At 37.6% G+C, this 16,559-nt stretch overlaps 1 protein-coding gene across 1 annotated transcript in view; it reads left to right on the top strand.

Annotated features, from left to right (window-relative positions):
• The first annotated feature begins 3,966 nt into the window (after positions 1–3,966).
• The window catches only part of LOC128217905 (gamma-tubulin complex component 6-like), a 31,804-nt gene continuing 19,211 nt past the window's right edge, over positions 3,967–16,559 (top strand). The window contains exons 1-15 of the mRNA XM_052925362.1: positions 3,967–4,008; positions 6,659–6,892; positions 7,325–7,458; positions 7,684–7,820; positions 8,663–8,754; positions 9,218–9,266; positions 9,603–9,781; positions 10,049–10,094; positions 10,339–10,520; positions 11,196–11,403; positions 11,634–11,817; positions 12,119–12,230; positions 12,644–12,710; positions 13,000–13,109; positions 16,097–16,188. Coding sequence (XP_052781322.1) covers positions 6,720–6,892; positions 7,325–7,458; positions 7,684–7,820; positions 8,663–8,754; positions 9,218–9,266; positions 9,603–9,781; positions 10,049–10,094; positions 10,339–10,520; positions 11,196–11,403; positions 11,634–11,817; positions 12,119–12,230; positions 12,644–12,710; positions 13,000–13,109; positions 16,097–16,188 — 1,765 coding nt within the window. The 5' untranslated portion in view covers positions 3,967–4,008; positions 6,659–6,719. The remainder of the gene's footprint in view (positions 4,009–6,658; positions 6,893–7,324; positions 7,459–7,683; positions 7,821–8,662; positions 8,755–9,217; positions 9,267–9,602; positions 9,782–10,048; positions 10,095–10,338; positions 10,521–11,195; positions 11,404–11,633; positions 11,818–12,118; positions 12,231–12,643; positions 12,711–12,999; positions 13,110–16,096; positions 16,189–16,559) is intronic.

Below are 16,559 nucleotides of genomic sequence, written 5' to 3'. Positions count from 1 at the left end.
GCATTTTGTTATGATAATGTCTTAAATGCCACTTACTGAGCAATGCTACATGTACTTAGTAAGTTTCTATTTAGGAAGCTATATTAGCTTAAATATTATATTGTTATGTTTTTCTTGTCGGTTATAATGAAATACTTCAACTTAAAAAAGGCTTCAATTAACTAATATTTCTCAAATAATTGTATATATGATGATGCATGTATATAACATGTACGTTAGAATGCATCTATGTATGTATGTATGTAGACATTTCTTTTCATGTTGGCATGGACATTTATGCATGTTGATTTCTTTAGTGTTTAATCTCCTTGATTGAAAGTTGACATTTACAAAATGTTACATGTACATATCTATAATTTATTGCATTGGTAAGTGAAATAGGGCAATAATTGTATTTATAAGTTGTATGAAGTTACCCTCAATTTTCCAATGTTGAAAACCCACTGTTGGTAAGAAATTACATATAATTTGATATTTGACTTTGAATAGATACATGTGTATGTGAAGTATTTCTTGTAATGTTGTAACAGCATGTTGACATGGTTGACAATTAGATTTGCTAGTTGATATATATCCTCTTTTTTAAACTCGGGCAGAATGTTCCCACTGTTTTGGAGATAAAACTTGTACACACTTACCAAAAGGGGAGTAGTGCCTGGCTTAGTTTCAGTGACCCATAGGCCATGGCCATCCCGTCATTTTATGACGTGCCATTTAAACATACTTTTTACACCTCTGGCGTTTTTGGTGTTTGCGGAGCGAACTGCAGAGGTATCACTCTTATACTTAGAACATATTTTCATTAGGAAATGGGTAGAAGTGCCTGGCAGTAATTTCGTTTGTCTCGTCACCCTTGAGCATCTTATTTACACGCCACAACGTAATATTGGAGTTAGTCAAGCGAACTTCTCCCACAGATTTATGTTTCACTCTGGAACCTGGTACACATTATCACTATATTCAAGATGTGATGATCCTTACATGCCTTTGAACATGACTTCCACTGGACTTGTGGAGCGAACTATTTGCACTGTTTAAGAGTTGTCACGCTGATAATTGGTACACATTTGCTGGTGTGTGTTTGGGTAATCAAGCCAATCTTGGACTTTAGCGTTGCATTAACCTTCTGGCAAAGAAAAATCAGTTTTATATCTTATTATTTGTATGTGTCGATCAATCATATCCTGGGTCAAGGTGGCGTGTGGGGATGGTCATCATTCTTGTGACAGTTCTAGTTGGTGTCAGTGGGGATCATTTACTTTGAATCTCGATCTCAAAATATCGGTATGTAATTGGGTGGACTATATTGCCGCATTTCAATTACTTTAATGCTGAACCGTTTTGTCCCATAATTATTAAACCCCATATTTAACATGGTCCGGTTTTTTAAAGCTCGTTTTAGAAATGTCCCGCGTTTTTCAAATTCGGGGCAACTGTTTCTACAGGCGGTAGGAATTGACTAAATCCTTTTTTTGTCACGGTTACCTTTTAACCGCTTCTTAGAAACTGTAGAGCATTGAATGAATGACCGTCCAATACCATGGTGATGATGAGCGTATGCATCGTGTTCAATGATAGGGCACCAAAAATACATTGCAGCATCTGCGATGAAGAAGTTATAATTTATATAAAAAATATCGATTAGCTATTGGGGGACATAAACAGTCTCCAACAGGGATAAGAAGCCGTATACCAAAGTTTCTACAGAAACACGTATTAAGACAGTCGATGTTCACGCCGATGTCGGGCAAAAAAGTTGCTATAAATACAAACTTTGACGGTCGATGGTTACGTTTCACGCCGCTTGCGTGCACCAAAGTTTCAACAAAAGCACAAACTTTGACGATCGATGGGCACTGGTCACGCCGATGGCGGGCACCAAAGTTCCATCAAAAGCGCAAACTATGACGATCGATGGGCACTGGTCACGCCGTTTGCGGGCATCAAAGTTCCATCAAAAGCGCAAACTTTGACGATCGATGGGCACTGGTCACGCCGTTTGCGGGCACCAAAGTTCCATCAAAAGCGCAAACTTTGACGATCGATGGGCACTGGTCACGCCGTTTGCGGGCACCAAAGTTCCATCAAAAGCGCAAACTTTGACGATCGATGGGCACTGGTCACGCCGTTTGCGGGCACCAAAGTTCCATCAAAAGCGCAAACTTTGACGATCGATGGGCACTGGTCACGTCGTTTGCGGGCACCAAAGTTCCATCAAAAGCGCAAACTTTGACGATCGATGGGCACTGGCCACGCCGTTTGCGGGCACCAAAGTTCCATCAAAAGCGCAAACTTTGACGATCGATGGGCACTGGTCACGCCGTTTGCGGGCACCAAAGTTCCATCAAAAGCACAAACTTTGACGATCGATGGGCACCGGTCACGCCGATGGCGGGCACCAAAGTTCCATCAAAAGCACAAACTTTGACGATCGATGGGCACTGGTCACGCCGATGGCGGGCATTAAAGTTTCAACAAAAATATAAACTCTCTCGATCGATGGGCACTAGTCACGCCGATTGCAGGCACCAACGTTTCTACAAAACAAAAACTTTGACATTTGATGGGTACGCGTCACGCCGATGAAGGGCACCAAAGTTTCTACATATGATAAATGTCACGCTGAAGCTGGCACCAAAATTTCTACAAAACATACTTTGACGGTTAATGGGAATGGGTCACTACAATAGTGGGCAACAATGTTTTTACAGCAAACGTTGCCGTCTGATAGGATCGGGGTCACGCCGATGGCGGAAAACAACGATTCTACAGCAAAAATTGACGGTCGATGGGAGCGGGTCCCGCCGATGGCGGGCAACAACGATTTTACAGCAGACTTTGACGGTCGATGGGAACGGGTCACGCGGATGGCGGGCAACAACAATTTTACAGCAAACTTTGACGGTCGATGGGAACGGGTCACGCCGATAGCGGACATCAGCAAACTTTGACGGTCGGTGGGTACGGACACTGCGTAAGACACCGGCAATGTTATGCACCAAGTTTATAATATTTCATATTTCATAATAAATTTGACAATACGTCCATGAGTATACACATTATAATAGGTCCATCAATTTGTAATACAAAGTCGCAAGTCTGCTAAACGCTTTGAGCTCAGACTGCCAAATTTGTATAAAATTATCAGCACATGTAGCTCTAGTTAGTATAAATGGACGCCGATGGTTGCAAGAATCATAGATCAAAGCATTGAGCACAAGGATAACTGGGTACTTTGTAGCGTACTAGAATCATGAAAATAATACATGTACGTAATGCTATACTAGATGTCTATATTAAGTAATAGTCTAACCGTCTCCGTGGCCTCGTGGTTAAGGCGTTAAACAGCCTACGGAGCAGGAGATCGTACGTGGGTTCGATCTCTGGTCGCGTCATACCGAAAGACGTTAAAAGTTGGTGCAAGTAGCTCCCTTGCGTGGCGCTCGGCTATTAAAGGGTAGTGGTTGGAAAAGTGGTGTACTCAGTACTGGTTTAACCCAGGAAATTGGTACCCCATGTATCGATCGGTGCTTGTCACCGAGCACCTTAAAAGAACCAATTGGCTGAATTAAGGGGTCTCTTCGAAAAAGCGCTAGGGTATCGCACCGAGACTTCCTTGTATCTCACCACTGTCTCTTATGCGTGCTGTCCCTTCAGCAAAAACAAAGGACCCTGTTGGAAATAAGTGCTTGCACTTTTATGGGTTATCCTTGACCGCAAGGTCTAAAGAATACATTCATACAGTACATACATATTTACTAAGCCAATACATTTTAGGCGTACTGCATGAGTAAATGAATTTCATGTTATTTTCTGACTCGCTAAAATCCTAGGAGTATCAACAACAAAAAAGTATATAAACATCTACAACCAATTGAACTTGTTCGAGTGTCGGTGTGATGGAGTCGACAACGAGCCACAGGCACAGAGGGGCGAATACCGAATACCGGTGTATCACGAGTCGAACAAAACTGTTGGCTGCTACCTGTCAAAATGGCGGTTTGTTTGGTAAGCAACTATTTTGAACAGATTTAAAAGTATTTCCACCCAATGTACATACTGTAAGACACTGTAATATATTAATATTTGGAAACGATAGTTGTGTTTGTTTACCATCACCACTACGATTTCTATGTTATTTTCATAACATTTGTCTTCTTTGTATACTTGTAAATTATTTTACTCAAGTCCTCATATAGAGAGCCAGGTACCATTTTACTCCTGTTAAGCATGATGTTGTTTTGGTTTAAGGCCTAGTCCAAAATGAAATAGACACCTCCAAATTTTTGTAAACATGTACACGGGGATATACCTGTATACGGGGTATGAAAATCAAATGATGGCGGTTATTTAATGTGATAGCCTATAAAAACAAGACATGACTCATCTTGGAATTTACTACAAACATACTATGGATGTATGCACATGCATATCTAGATGTGTTAAATTGATTCATAGTATAACTTACATACTTTTATACTTACATACTTTTATAGTCAGTTCAAAGGGCACTCAAGCTTATGTTATATTTGTTTGCTATATTGCCATCTCAAAATAAATCTTATCTTATTTTACCTTTCTTTAAGTGGTAGGATGAATGAATATCAGCATGCAAAACATTCTTTATGATTGATAGTCATTAGTGATTACTCTAATTGAACATATTCCGTATACAGTATCATAATTATATATGTTTTTGCAAGCTAATCGAATAGAAACTTTAAATTTCCCTTATGGTCAATCATATTCACCTCAAGTACACAATGTTATGAAGGCATGATTTTCTTTTTTATCCTTAGGTTGTCTCAAAAAGATTATTGTCAAATTAAGTGTTTATTAAGAAATTAGTTTTGACTATGTAACTCCAGGAATGATACAAATGATCGTAAATAAGATGTTGGAGATAAAATCATTAGACGGTTTTGTTTTTACAGTCATTGTCAGAATCACCATAGTAAATATTTACTGCTGAAAAACACATCATATACATGTGTTAATGTGGGGGCCTTTCCAATGACCTTGAGCCTTTTTACCATTTTTTGGCATTGGCAGACTCATGGCTTCAGTACTCCTTGCAATGAATTTAATGGTGAATTCAGTGAAGCAATTTTTACTACATGTATATATATAAGAAGCTTTTCAAACTTTGAATTGGTATCAGACACTTTATTGACCCTTTGGCTAATTGTTTCTTCTGGAATAAACATTGAAATCAAAATCTAGTATAAGGTATGCATGAAAAATGGGCTGGTGCTTGTCAGTGCCTTCCTGTTTTGAGGTTTACCTAGATATTGTAAACGTTCAAGACATGTTTAAAATGGGTCATTTTTTTATAACAAACCATATTCATCATCATGATCATCATCATGATCATCATCATCATCATCATCATCATCATCTCAAGTGATTGCATTACTCCACAAGGAGTACACTTGCAATTGGTTAAAACCGTATAAACACACGCAGCGGGCAGGACTGACTGTTTTCAAAAAGAATAAAAGGTCAACTATTTACAATTTCTTTTTAAAAAGTATAAAATCATCTCCAAATTACAAATATTTTATATGTTGGCTGGCCAGGGCTTACTTGAAAGCTGAAGGTGACTGATGTTATTGGCTGGGTTGATAAATGTTTATTTGAAAGGAACATATTACTGTTTGTGAAATTAAATTAAAGTAAATATACTTGATATTTTGGCTGAGAGTTGTGGCGTAACAGGGAAACATTAAAAAGTTCAAATGATAAATTAAACTTCTCTTGAATTCCAATATTTATCCTCCAACGAAAAAATTCTGAGGAGGTAAATAGATTTGGTGTTATCATCCAGAGCCAGAAACTTTTGGACAATAATGAATGAAACTTATGTCCAGTGTGTATAACCATGATAGAACACTGGGGCATGTGCAAGATTCATCTGGATTAGGCCAGTAACACAAGAGTTATTGCCCCTTACTTAATGAAAAAGCTAAGATTTGTCCATCCAATGACATTTCTATTAACTTGTGTATGACAATAGTGTGCTGGTGCACATGCAAGATTCATCTGCATCAGGTCAGTAATACAAGAGTTATTGCCCTTTAACTAATGCAAAAATGTGTCTGTCCGGAACCAATTACTTTGTTACTTCCTAATAGACAAAAGAGTTTTTGTCCTTTAACAAATGAAGAGAAAAAGAGTAATTGCCCTTTAATTAATGGAAAAAGCTCTAATGTGCCTGGAGTGGAGAGCAGCCATGTGCTATGCAGCATTTGCTTCACTTTGAATAACAGTACTATTTTTTCATTTTGTAAGGTGAAATCACTGTATTGGTGTCATATCACCAAAAGCGGTGTTTACCCTGTACTGATCAAATGATCAATAAAATGAGATGCAGACAATCAATAATAAGGCAGTTGTTTAAAACAAAACAAAACATCCCGAGGAGAATAATTGAAATTTTGAAATTTGGTTGATATAAATACTCATTGAAAATCTATGAAATTGAATAGACTTTGAGAACAAATAAGGTTGAAACATATTCTTTTTATAACAAATCTGGGGGTAAAATATTTTTTGACCTATTTAAAAAATTATCTGGTTGAATGTTAATTACACATTGAATGTCATGTATCATTATATACATTTCAAAAATAACTGTTTAACCTAATCTGTTGTTTAGGTTACAGGTTTAAGATGGTAATAGGGCGTAGTCAAACAGAGCATTTCGATTATGTAATAAGATGGCAGTTGAGATAAGCATCACAGAGGAGTTCAACAAGCTGTGTGCAGGCTTTGTACCGGAGAAGAAGAGGGTCAGTCTTGGAAAACCAGTTCAGAGCAGGTCGGAGATAAGAAGACACTTGAAGAGAACGGTGTACACTGCTCTGTTTAAATACCTGGACAACAAAGAAAGGTCAATATCCACGTCTGGAATATTCAATTGCCTATTGATATCTGCTTGTTTTTATTGTTGATAGGTATTGAATTGTTCATGTTGTTGTTTTTTATCTGCAAATCAAGTTTCCGTCTTTATTTTCAAAGTACAGTATTTCATTCATGATAACTTGACAGCATGAGTAAACCTAAACTTGATGATTTCTGTTTCTTCAGTAGAACATTTTCATATTCCTGATAACAAATGAAGAAAATGGAAGTGAACTGAGGGTAGTAAAGGCAACATCTACATTTTATTATTATTTGATATGATGCAAATCTTCCTTATATAAATATATATGTCTATGTGTTTTAAGTGTAATGCTGAGTGTACCTGGGGGATGTGTTTTAATATCACTGATAAGTATTTTATAACAGAATGTCCTAGCCTGACCACAGTTGTAAATTTCAGAAGCAGCCATGATTCTGGCAGAAATCTACAGGAGGAGGTAAAGTCCGAGCTGGGCTTGACTGTGTGGGGCCTGCGCTGGGAACACCAGTATGACGAGGCCAACACCCTTGAGGCACATCTCAACACTGTACATGGTGAGTGGAACAAGTTTAATTTAGGTTTGTTTTGTCTCTTGCTATGTTTGTTGTCATATAAATGTTTTTTTTAAACCTTTCCTTAAAATATGATGTTATGTGTTTGGCATGGTGGTACCACACAAAATCCTTTTCATTTTATACAAATATGAATACATTTTGAAACAATGTGACTAAAAGACTTGGAAAAATCTGCCATTTAATTACTTCACAACTACATACCAGGTATAGTAGAGGAGACAGGATCTGACACTCTGTTCCATGTTCTGCGGGTCCTGCTTCTTCTGAAGGACACAGGGCCACATAATGCCAGGGACGTCCTCGGATATGGAAAACAAAACCTTCCTGTGGTTCCTAAAAGAGTATGTAGAACCCACAATTTTTGTGTTAAAAGAATAAAACTATCCCTATCAAGTTAAATTCATCTTCAATTTTTATTTTTAAACTCTCCTGAGCATGATTAGTTTTAAAAATCATCCGTCTTTTCACCATCCATCTTTCATCGTCCACATTAATGATTTCACCTTGGACGACACAATTATTGTCCAAAATCAATGACATTTTGTCAGAATTTTCATCTCTAAAATCTAGGTCAGCTTGGTGAAAATTGTTGTCTCTATAAAATGTACCAGTAGGTCAAGTTCAATGGTTAAAAAAGTTTGAAATGTCAAATCAAGGCCATAATTCTGTGCCAAATTTAATGAAACTTGGTTAGAATAATTTTCTCCATAAAATCAAGGTCACTTTTGATAGTGGGCCATGAGCAGTCAAAACTAGGTGACTAGGTCAAATAAAGGATAAACGATTTTTAACACTTAAGAGGCCACAGTTTGGGCTGGAGATCGATGAAACTTGTGTTCTTAAACTCTTGTTCATGTCTGATACTGGATCATGTGGGGTATCAAAAACTAGTTTATTAGGTCAAATATTTGAAAATCCTTGTTGACACTTTAGTATTCATAATGTCTACAAATTATAAATCAAATATTGGAAAAAAATGAGGAGAGAAATAATGCTCACTCAGGATATAAGGCTGGCCGCAATCCAGGCCCTTTTGTTCTCCGTATTAAAAATCTAATTCTGATTATTATTATAACTGTGGCTTATTGACATTCAGGAGCAAAATTCTCACAAAATCATTGTAATGGTATATGTTTTTTTGAAATAAAACATTAATCTTACCCAACGATTAATCTATTTACAGTCTGATGCCCCCTGGCTGCCCAAGGGTCCCCTGTGTTATGGTGATACCCACCTGATAGAACCTGGGCGCTTCCACTACATGCACTACCCAAGGTATTATAAATACTTCATTCAGTTTGTCCATTAAGTGATACAGAATTGAGCCTGCCTGTATTTTGGAGATAAAACATCAAGGTAAAATGACATGGCTGTCCTGTCATTGTCAGCATCTTTAACCTTGGCCATTAAAGATAATTAAATATACTTACATGAATCTGGGTACATGTATTGCAAGGGAACATACGCATGTGTAAACAAGGCATATATATCTTGCTTTAATAATTTTGTCCATGATCGACTTTGAAAGTGGACCATGTGTTTGGGTCTGCTTGTGGTGGTCATGTTTTGTCACGTCTTTTACTTAGGGAGTTGATTTCATATGTGAGTATGTGCATATAACAAAGAATGAAACACCTCTGGTACTTGTTCAACAACATCTAGCTTATATCAAAGTAAAGTAAGCCTTAGCAATACAAAGATATGTCTTAAACTTAAGGGTGGATGTTTTGTATTGTAGACAGCTGTTTGAAGCAGAGCCACTGGGGACAGTCAGTCATATTACTCATGTGAGTGGTTTAATTGGCATCTTACAACAGTATTTAATTTTACCAGTAGTTTTATATGATTGATTGATTCTAGCAGATGCTGTGTAGATGGAAGAAAATGGAGGAAGTACCGGTAATATAAAGAAAGTAAAAATATTTTCTTTAATACTTAACATGATTAAAAGGTAACATGTTGTAGTATTCAGTGTGCCCAAAATTCTGTTTTTTTTTTAAGTGTGACCTGTGAGGACTCTTGAATTTGAGCTTTGGCAAAATGTTTACTCTGGTTAAATTGTAACGGTTTACTGATTATTATAATCATTTTGTTAAGTTGAGTTTACATACTGTTCATTGTAGGTATGTGAGCAGTTACCAGGGACGGGTCTGGCCGGGGGCGTGTTTTTTAGTGTACATGGTGCGTTGGGTGATAAACATGAACACAGTACAACCATGTCATTGTTTGGGGGTCTTGTGCATGGGCGCGTAGACAGCCTCGATGTGAGACTTGCCTTACCTGAACTCCCAGATGATCCTAGGTAAAGTGTTGTTACAGTTTGGATCATTATCATTTTGTACTTGTATTTAAAGTCTTGCAATTTGTATAGAAAAATGAGATAGAGTTAGCCAAGAGATTGGGATAAAAAGTCAGATGAAGTTTGGACAGTTTGTTAAGAATTTAGCAAAAACTTTAAAAAAAGAAGTTTTTTTTTTTAATCAAACAATTGTTTGTTTTGATGTTTAAATTAATGGATTGTTACTGTTTTTGGTAAAAGTGCTAACTTTGATATGTCTTATCTTTTCAGTATGATGGAAACCAGAATTCCTCAGACATTTTCATCATATAGCTTGGTAAGTTTGGGAATAGAACAATTGTTACTGAGCATCTAATTATTTACAAGAAGGTCAGGAAGGTGGTTTACACTCATCAATTAATTATTGTATACATGGTGACAATCATCAGGTAGCTTTATCAAATTTATCAAAAAAATGTGTTTGGTGTTTAGATTTCTCACATTGTCTTTTACTTGATGCATAGCCCTAGTGTTCCATTTTTTACTTGTCTATTTGCTGCAACCGTCGTCTATTCCTCTAGAACCAGTCGGACGAGGGTTTCAAGTCCCAGGAGGGAAGCATGTCTGGCTCCACCCAAGAGGACGGGGCAGGCAGCGATGTTTCCTTCGACTCCGCCTTCCATGCCGACTACGATACCAGCATCTATGACACCTGCCTCACAGATGACATCTCTAGATGTTACACATGGGAATCCCTAGGACTGTATGGGTTACATTGAATTCTATACCTTAATTATTATGAATATATGATCAACAACTGTTTTACACATAGAATGATCAGTTTAGGCGATAATTCTTTGGATTTTTGGCCATTTAAAGATATTTGTTATTGATTTAAAGCAGATTTCTGTTGTATTTAATGACATTATGTATGACTGAGATGTGAGACTGTGACATGTGGTTATTTCACTTATGCTCTGTCTCTAAAGATGCATGATCTCTGCAACAATGCAGTGATATGATTAAAAAGATCAGGTCGAAAGACAGAAACTCCAATAAAAATGCAATCAAGTATAGCTGTAATATGATTTTAGCATATTATAACTAAAAATAACACAGTTTATCTATTACTGAATCTGCCTACATTTCAGTTATCAATATCTCAATTATTAAGCTTATTAATGACATAAGTGAGCTTAATTATTGAAATATTAATAACTAAAGTGTAGGCAGATTGACTCATAGATTATCCTTTACTAAAATAGCCTGGAAGCTCATGTAATGTATGTTTTAGATTAACATAAGAAGTCAAACTGATTTTACATTTTTTTCCAAAAATTCGGTAATGAATTTGCTCCCTTTCAATATATACTTATACTTTTGGGCAGTACAATGAACAAATGTTAAATTAATTTGATTTGAAAATATGTGTTGACAGAGGTCCAGGGCTGACCATGAAGCCGTTCCTGCTGCATGCAGGCCCACAGGTGTATGACAGGTGGATGAGGTACATGGATCAGGTGATGAAGACAGCGTTCCCGACCATGTGGATCCCTGACAGGCACGAGATACCACAGTCACAGCTCGTTAATGAGCTTCTTAATGTGCTCATCGCGGTGCCTTCTGTAAACTTTATGATGGATCTGGTTAGTAGAGTCTTGTAGAAGCTTATGTATTTAATGTTTACAAATTGAAATTAAAAAGTTATATATGTTATTTGTCAATATTATGAGTAATCTCCACAACTCCGACATAACAAACCATGATATTTATTCTTAACATCTATTTTTTATAAGTATGTTTTATCATGTTTATGCAAGCTTTAAAATGGTTTAATATTACAAATTAATATGATGTTATTTCGCTTTCTTCCAAGACTGACCAGTGTTTCTTGCTACGTGAGGGCCTGCATGTGACAGGCATGTCATCTGAGGGACTGGCGGGGCTCTGCGAAGAGTTCTTGAGCTGTGGCATGCACTACCACCGTCTGTCCGTCTTCTCCCAACCTCTTCAGCTAGACTCCTTCTACACTGCTGGGCTCACATTCCAGGCATTCACAGGTAACCAGCCCATACGATGGCTTTCCCAGGATAATTCAGCAGTTTGATTTACAAATTGCGAGGTAAAATTTGGAGAGTTTGATTACCATGTATCGCAAGATAAAACTGGCCCAATAAAATGAGTTATTCAATTTTGCTTTTAAAGTTTGTTGCCAATTAAATATATATATATTCATGTTTAATTGATATAAAATCATCTTATGCAAATAGTTTTATCAAGATGTTGATCAGTTTAGAAATAACTGTAGTCTCATCAACATTATCAATAAGATTAATGTCTCCTATATTCTGTTTGCTGCAGATGGTATACAGCAGGTGTTGCAGTACTACCGCGGGGTTGTACTCTCCCTCGACCCAGCCAAGACTGTGCTCCAACTCAGGGTTGCCCTACATAAACTCTTCAATGAAATGAGGTAGGAAGAGAAAGGTTGTTGTGTGTGTTTTCACATGTCACTGATTAATATTTATCACACCCCATGAAGGGTGGAAAGGTTTTCAATCAATCATGTGTGAACACTGGGGCCCAGGAACCTCAAACTTGGTAGGGAGGTTGGTCATGACAAGCAGATTAACTCAAGGGTCATAGGTCAAGTTTGTGAACTCAAGCTGAAAAATGTCTCGGATCAATAACTGAAAAACACTTGGGCCCAGTGACCTCAATTTGGTTGGCAGGTTGGTCGTGACCAGCACATCACCCCTATTGAGATAAATGGATCAAAGATTTAATACTTGATAAATACTGAAAAATGTCTTTGTTTGTCTGAAATGTCTTTTTTTTTAAATTTTAATATTAGTGTGTTGCTTACTGGTGGTTAACCAATTGCAGGTTTTTGGCAAGTCTGTGTCACTGCATAGATCCAGTTACAAATAACACAAAGGAAAGATTCCCAAAGGTACATGTTTCAACCGTTCTCAGTATCATTGACCAATGTTTTCTACAGTTTGTGTATCGAATATTGAGATTTATAAAAAGAATATAAATTTTATTAAGCTTGATTCAAATGTTCTTATGTTTTTGTTTTGCATAAGAAGATCTTTTATTTAAGATTTATATTGTACACATTTTTTACTTTAAAGGTTGCATGTAGTGAACTATGAAAAAAAGCAAAAATCAAATACTTTTCCATAATGAAGCATTTGATTTTTTAATCCATAAATTAATGAGGAATTACTTTCTTACAGGGTATTGAGCTGTTGAGTTACCTGTACAATGCATCCATGGAGGCTTCTTTCACTGATCACTATCCTCTCATGTTATCCCTGCTGAAACACGCCTGTACACCATATCTTATGTACGTATGCCTAGTTTATGTGTGGTGGAAATAAGGGGCCACTATCCTCTCATGTTATCCCTGCTGAAACACGCCTGTAACCCATATCTCATGTATGAATGCTTGGTTTGTGTGTGGTGGAAATAAGTGACCACTATCCTCTCATGTTATCCCTGTTGAAACACGCCTGTACACCATATCTCATGTATGAATGCTTGGTTTGTGTGTGGTGAAAATAAGGGGCCACTACCCTCTCATGTTATCACTGCTGAAACACGCCTGTACACCATATCTCATGTATGAATGCTTGGTTTGTGTGTGGTGAAAATAAGGGGCCACTATCCTCTCATGTTATCCCTGTTGAAACACGCCTGTACACCATATCTCATGTATGAATGCTTGGTTTGTGTGTGGTGAAAATAAGGGGCCACTACCCTCTCATGTTATCCCTGCTGAAACACACCAGTACACCATATCTCATGTATGAATGCTTGGTTTGTGTGTGGTGAAAATAAGGGGCCACTACCCTCTCATGTTATCCCTGTTGAAACACGCCTGTACACCATATCTCATGTATGAATGCTTGGTTTGTGTGTGGTGAAAATAAGGGGCCACTACCCTCTCATGTTATCCCTGTTGAAACACGCCTGTACACCATATCTCATGTATGAATGCTTGGTTTGTGTGTGGTGAAAATAAGGGGCCACTACCCTCTCATGTTATCCCTGTTGAAACACGCCTGTACAACATAACTCATTTACGTATGCTTGGTTGATGTGTGGTGGAAATAATCTCTCATATTATACCTGATAAAACACGCCTGTACACCATATGCCATGTACAGTAAAACTGCGGTCATACGAACAGGCAGTCGTTCGAGAACCAGCCGTCCCAGGAGGTTGGAGCTTGGTCCCGAACATTTTTCCTACTATACTTCATATTAAGTATACTGACGCTGCATCGAAACCGAAATAAGTCGAGGCGTCAAGCACTAAAGCCGGTCCCAAGTACACAAATCATGCACAAAACCTTGTGGCTCCCTCGAGGTCATAATTTCACACTTTATCCTAATCGCGTGTTTTAAAATAAACAAACAATTGCTAGGTGTTTTCGCAAGTTATCAAATTTGCAATGACAGTAAAAGGGAAGTTTGATAAGGTGTGAAAAACTGTTTTTCAATGTTTATGCATGACCGATGATAGTTGATAGGGGCATTTGAGAAGATTGAAAGATTTGCGAAACAGTCAATCATTCCAAGGATTTGCGAAACATAAATCTGACTAATGCCATAATATGTACTATCATATTTAAGTGTTGCTTGTTCAGAAATTGTGCTATTTGTAAAAATAAACTATTTATTCATGTAACGTTGTTTTTTCTTTTACATTTCGTATACGACAGCATTTGAACATATGAGCGATGTGTCATAGTAAACAGTCGGTTTGACGACCTCAAACTTTAAATACACTGAAAAATATTTCATAACTGACTGAAAAATGAAACTCGGGTCGTTCTTAACATGGTCGTTCTAAACATGGGTTCCCTCGAGGTTTCGGCTCGGACCCCGGCGTTCTGGAGAGATCGCTGTTTTACTGTATGTGTGTTAGCATGCTTGGTTTGCTTGGTATGTGTTTGGTAAAAATAAGAGACCACTATCCTCCCATATTATCCCTGCTGAAACACGCCCTGTAAACCATATGCCATGTATATATGCTTGTATGCTTGGTATGTGTTTATGTGGTGAAAATAAGGGACCACTATCCTCTTAAGCTGTCCCCATTGAAACACGCCTGTACACCATATGCCATGTATATATGTTTGTATGCTTGGTGTAACATCAGAAGATACAGGTCAAGTTTGATATTGGGGCTGGTGGGGCCATGGTCAAGGTCACTGTTACTAAAAATAGAAAAACGGTTTCCGGACGATAACTCATGAAAGGCTTGACAGATTTGAAAAAATTTTGGTACACAGGTGTAACATCAGAAGATACAGGTCAAGTTCGATATTGGGGCTGGTGGGGCCAAGGTCAAGGTCACTGTTACTAAAAATAGAAAAATGGTTTCCGGACGATAACTCATGAAAGGCTTGAGAGATTTGAAAAAATTTTGGTACACAGGTGTAACATCAGAAGATACAGGTCAAGTTCGATATTGGGGCTGATGGGGCCAAGGTCAAGGTCACTGTTACTAAAAAAAGAAAAACGGTTTCTGGACGATAACTCATGAAAGGCTAAACGGATTTGAACAATTTTTGGTACACAGGTGTAACAACAGAAGATACAGATCAAGTTCGATATTGGGGCTGGTGGGGTCAAGGTCACTGTTACTAAAAATAGAAAAATGGTTTCCGGACGATAACTCATGAAAGGCTTGACAGATTTAAACATTTTTTGGTACACAGGTGTAACATCAGAAGATACAGGTCAAGTTCGATATTGGGGCTGATGGGGCCAAGGTCAAGGTCACTGTTACTAAAAATATAAAAATGGTTTCTGCTTCATAACTTTAATTGGGCATGAGATATTGTGATGAAACTTGCTGTATAGGCAGCCTCTGTGAAGACAATGCTTGTGATTGAAAATGGGGCCAGTGGAGTAAAGGTTTTTGTGCACTGTTACGAAAATAGAAAAACGGTTTCCGGACAAACAATACATGCATGATGCAGTGTGCAGTAACCTTGGAGTTATGGCCTTTTTTCAAAGGAATGTTTGCCATTCCTGTGTCCAGGCGGCATTTTGGGGTATTCGTCACTCCTGTGACAGCTCTAGTTTGTGGTAGAAATAAGAGACCACTATCTTCCCATGTTATCCCTGTCGACACAAGCCTGCTCATTTTTGACAACAATGCCTGTTTGAGAATTTATCTCTGTTAGACTTTGTACTCATCTTCATAAATAACAGCGAAAATGATACAGTTCAAGTAAAATAAGGATGGAAATGCGCATTAAATAGAAAAATATGTGAGTATTTTGACTGTGAATGAAAGTTTGACACTGTGCCATTTCAGCTTTGTCCAGGAATGGGTGTTCCACGGGATGTACAGGGATGCCTACGGAGAGTTCCTTATTCAGGTCAACGATCACTACCTACAGTATAAAGGTAAAATGAATTAAATAATTCAGATAGTAATGATAATGGTAAGTGCTGTTTTGTGCGTAAACAGACTAGATTTTAGAACGTAAGGTAATTCTCGATTTGTTTGTTGATATTTTAGTATTTCTGTAAGATGCTTTATAAGTGTACAGTAATACATGACCAAGGCTTTGCGGTGAAGGAAAATTGTTCTGGAAGAAGTAAAAGTTCAGGGATTGTCATACTCCTGGTGTCATATTTGTCATTTTGGCCAATGATATGAGGCAAAAACTTAAATGTTGACCATAACCATATGTTACTGTGACAGGTAGCAGGTACCATACATTTGTCTGAAAAGTTTTAAGTAATGCCTTTTACTGTATTGATTGTGAAAAATA

Source organism: Mya arenaria, chromosome 14, assembly GCF_026914265.1.
Source record: "Mya arenaria isolate MELC-2E11 chromosome 14, ASM2691426v1".
NCBI lineage: Eukaryota > Metazoa > Mollusca > Bivalvia > Myida > Myidae > Mya > Mya arenaria.
The sequence above is the reverse complement of the archived record's forward strand: the minus strand, read 5'-3'. Positions and strand labels throughout refer to the sequence as shown.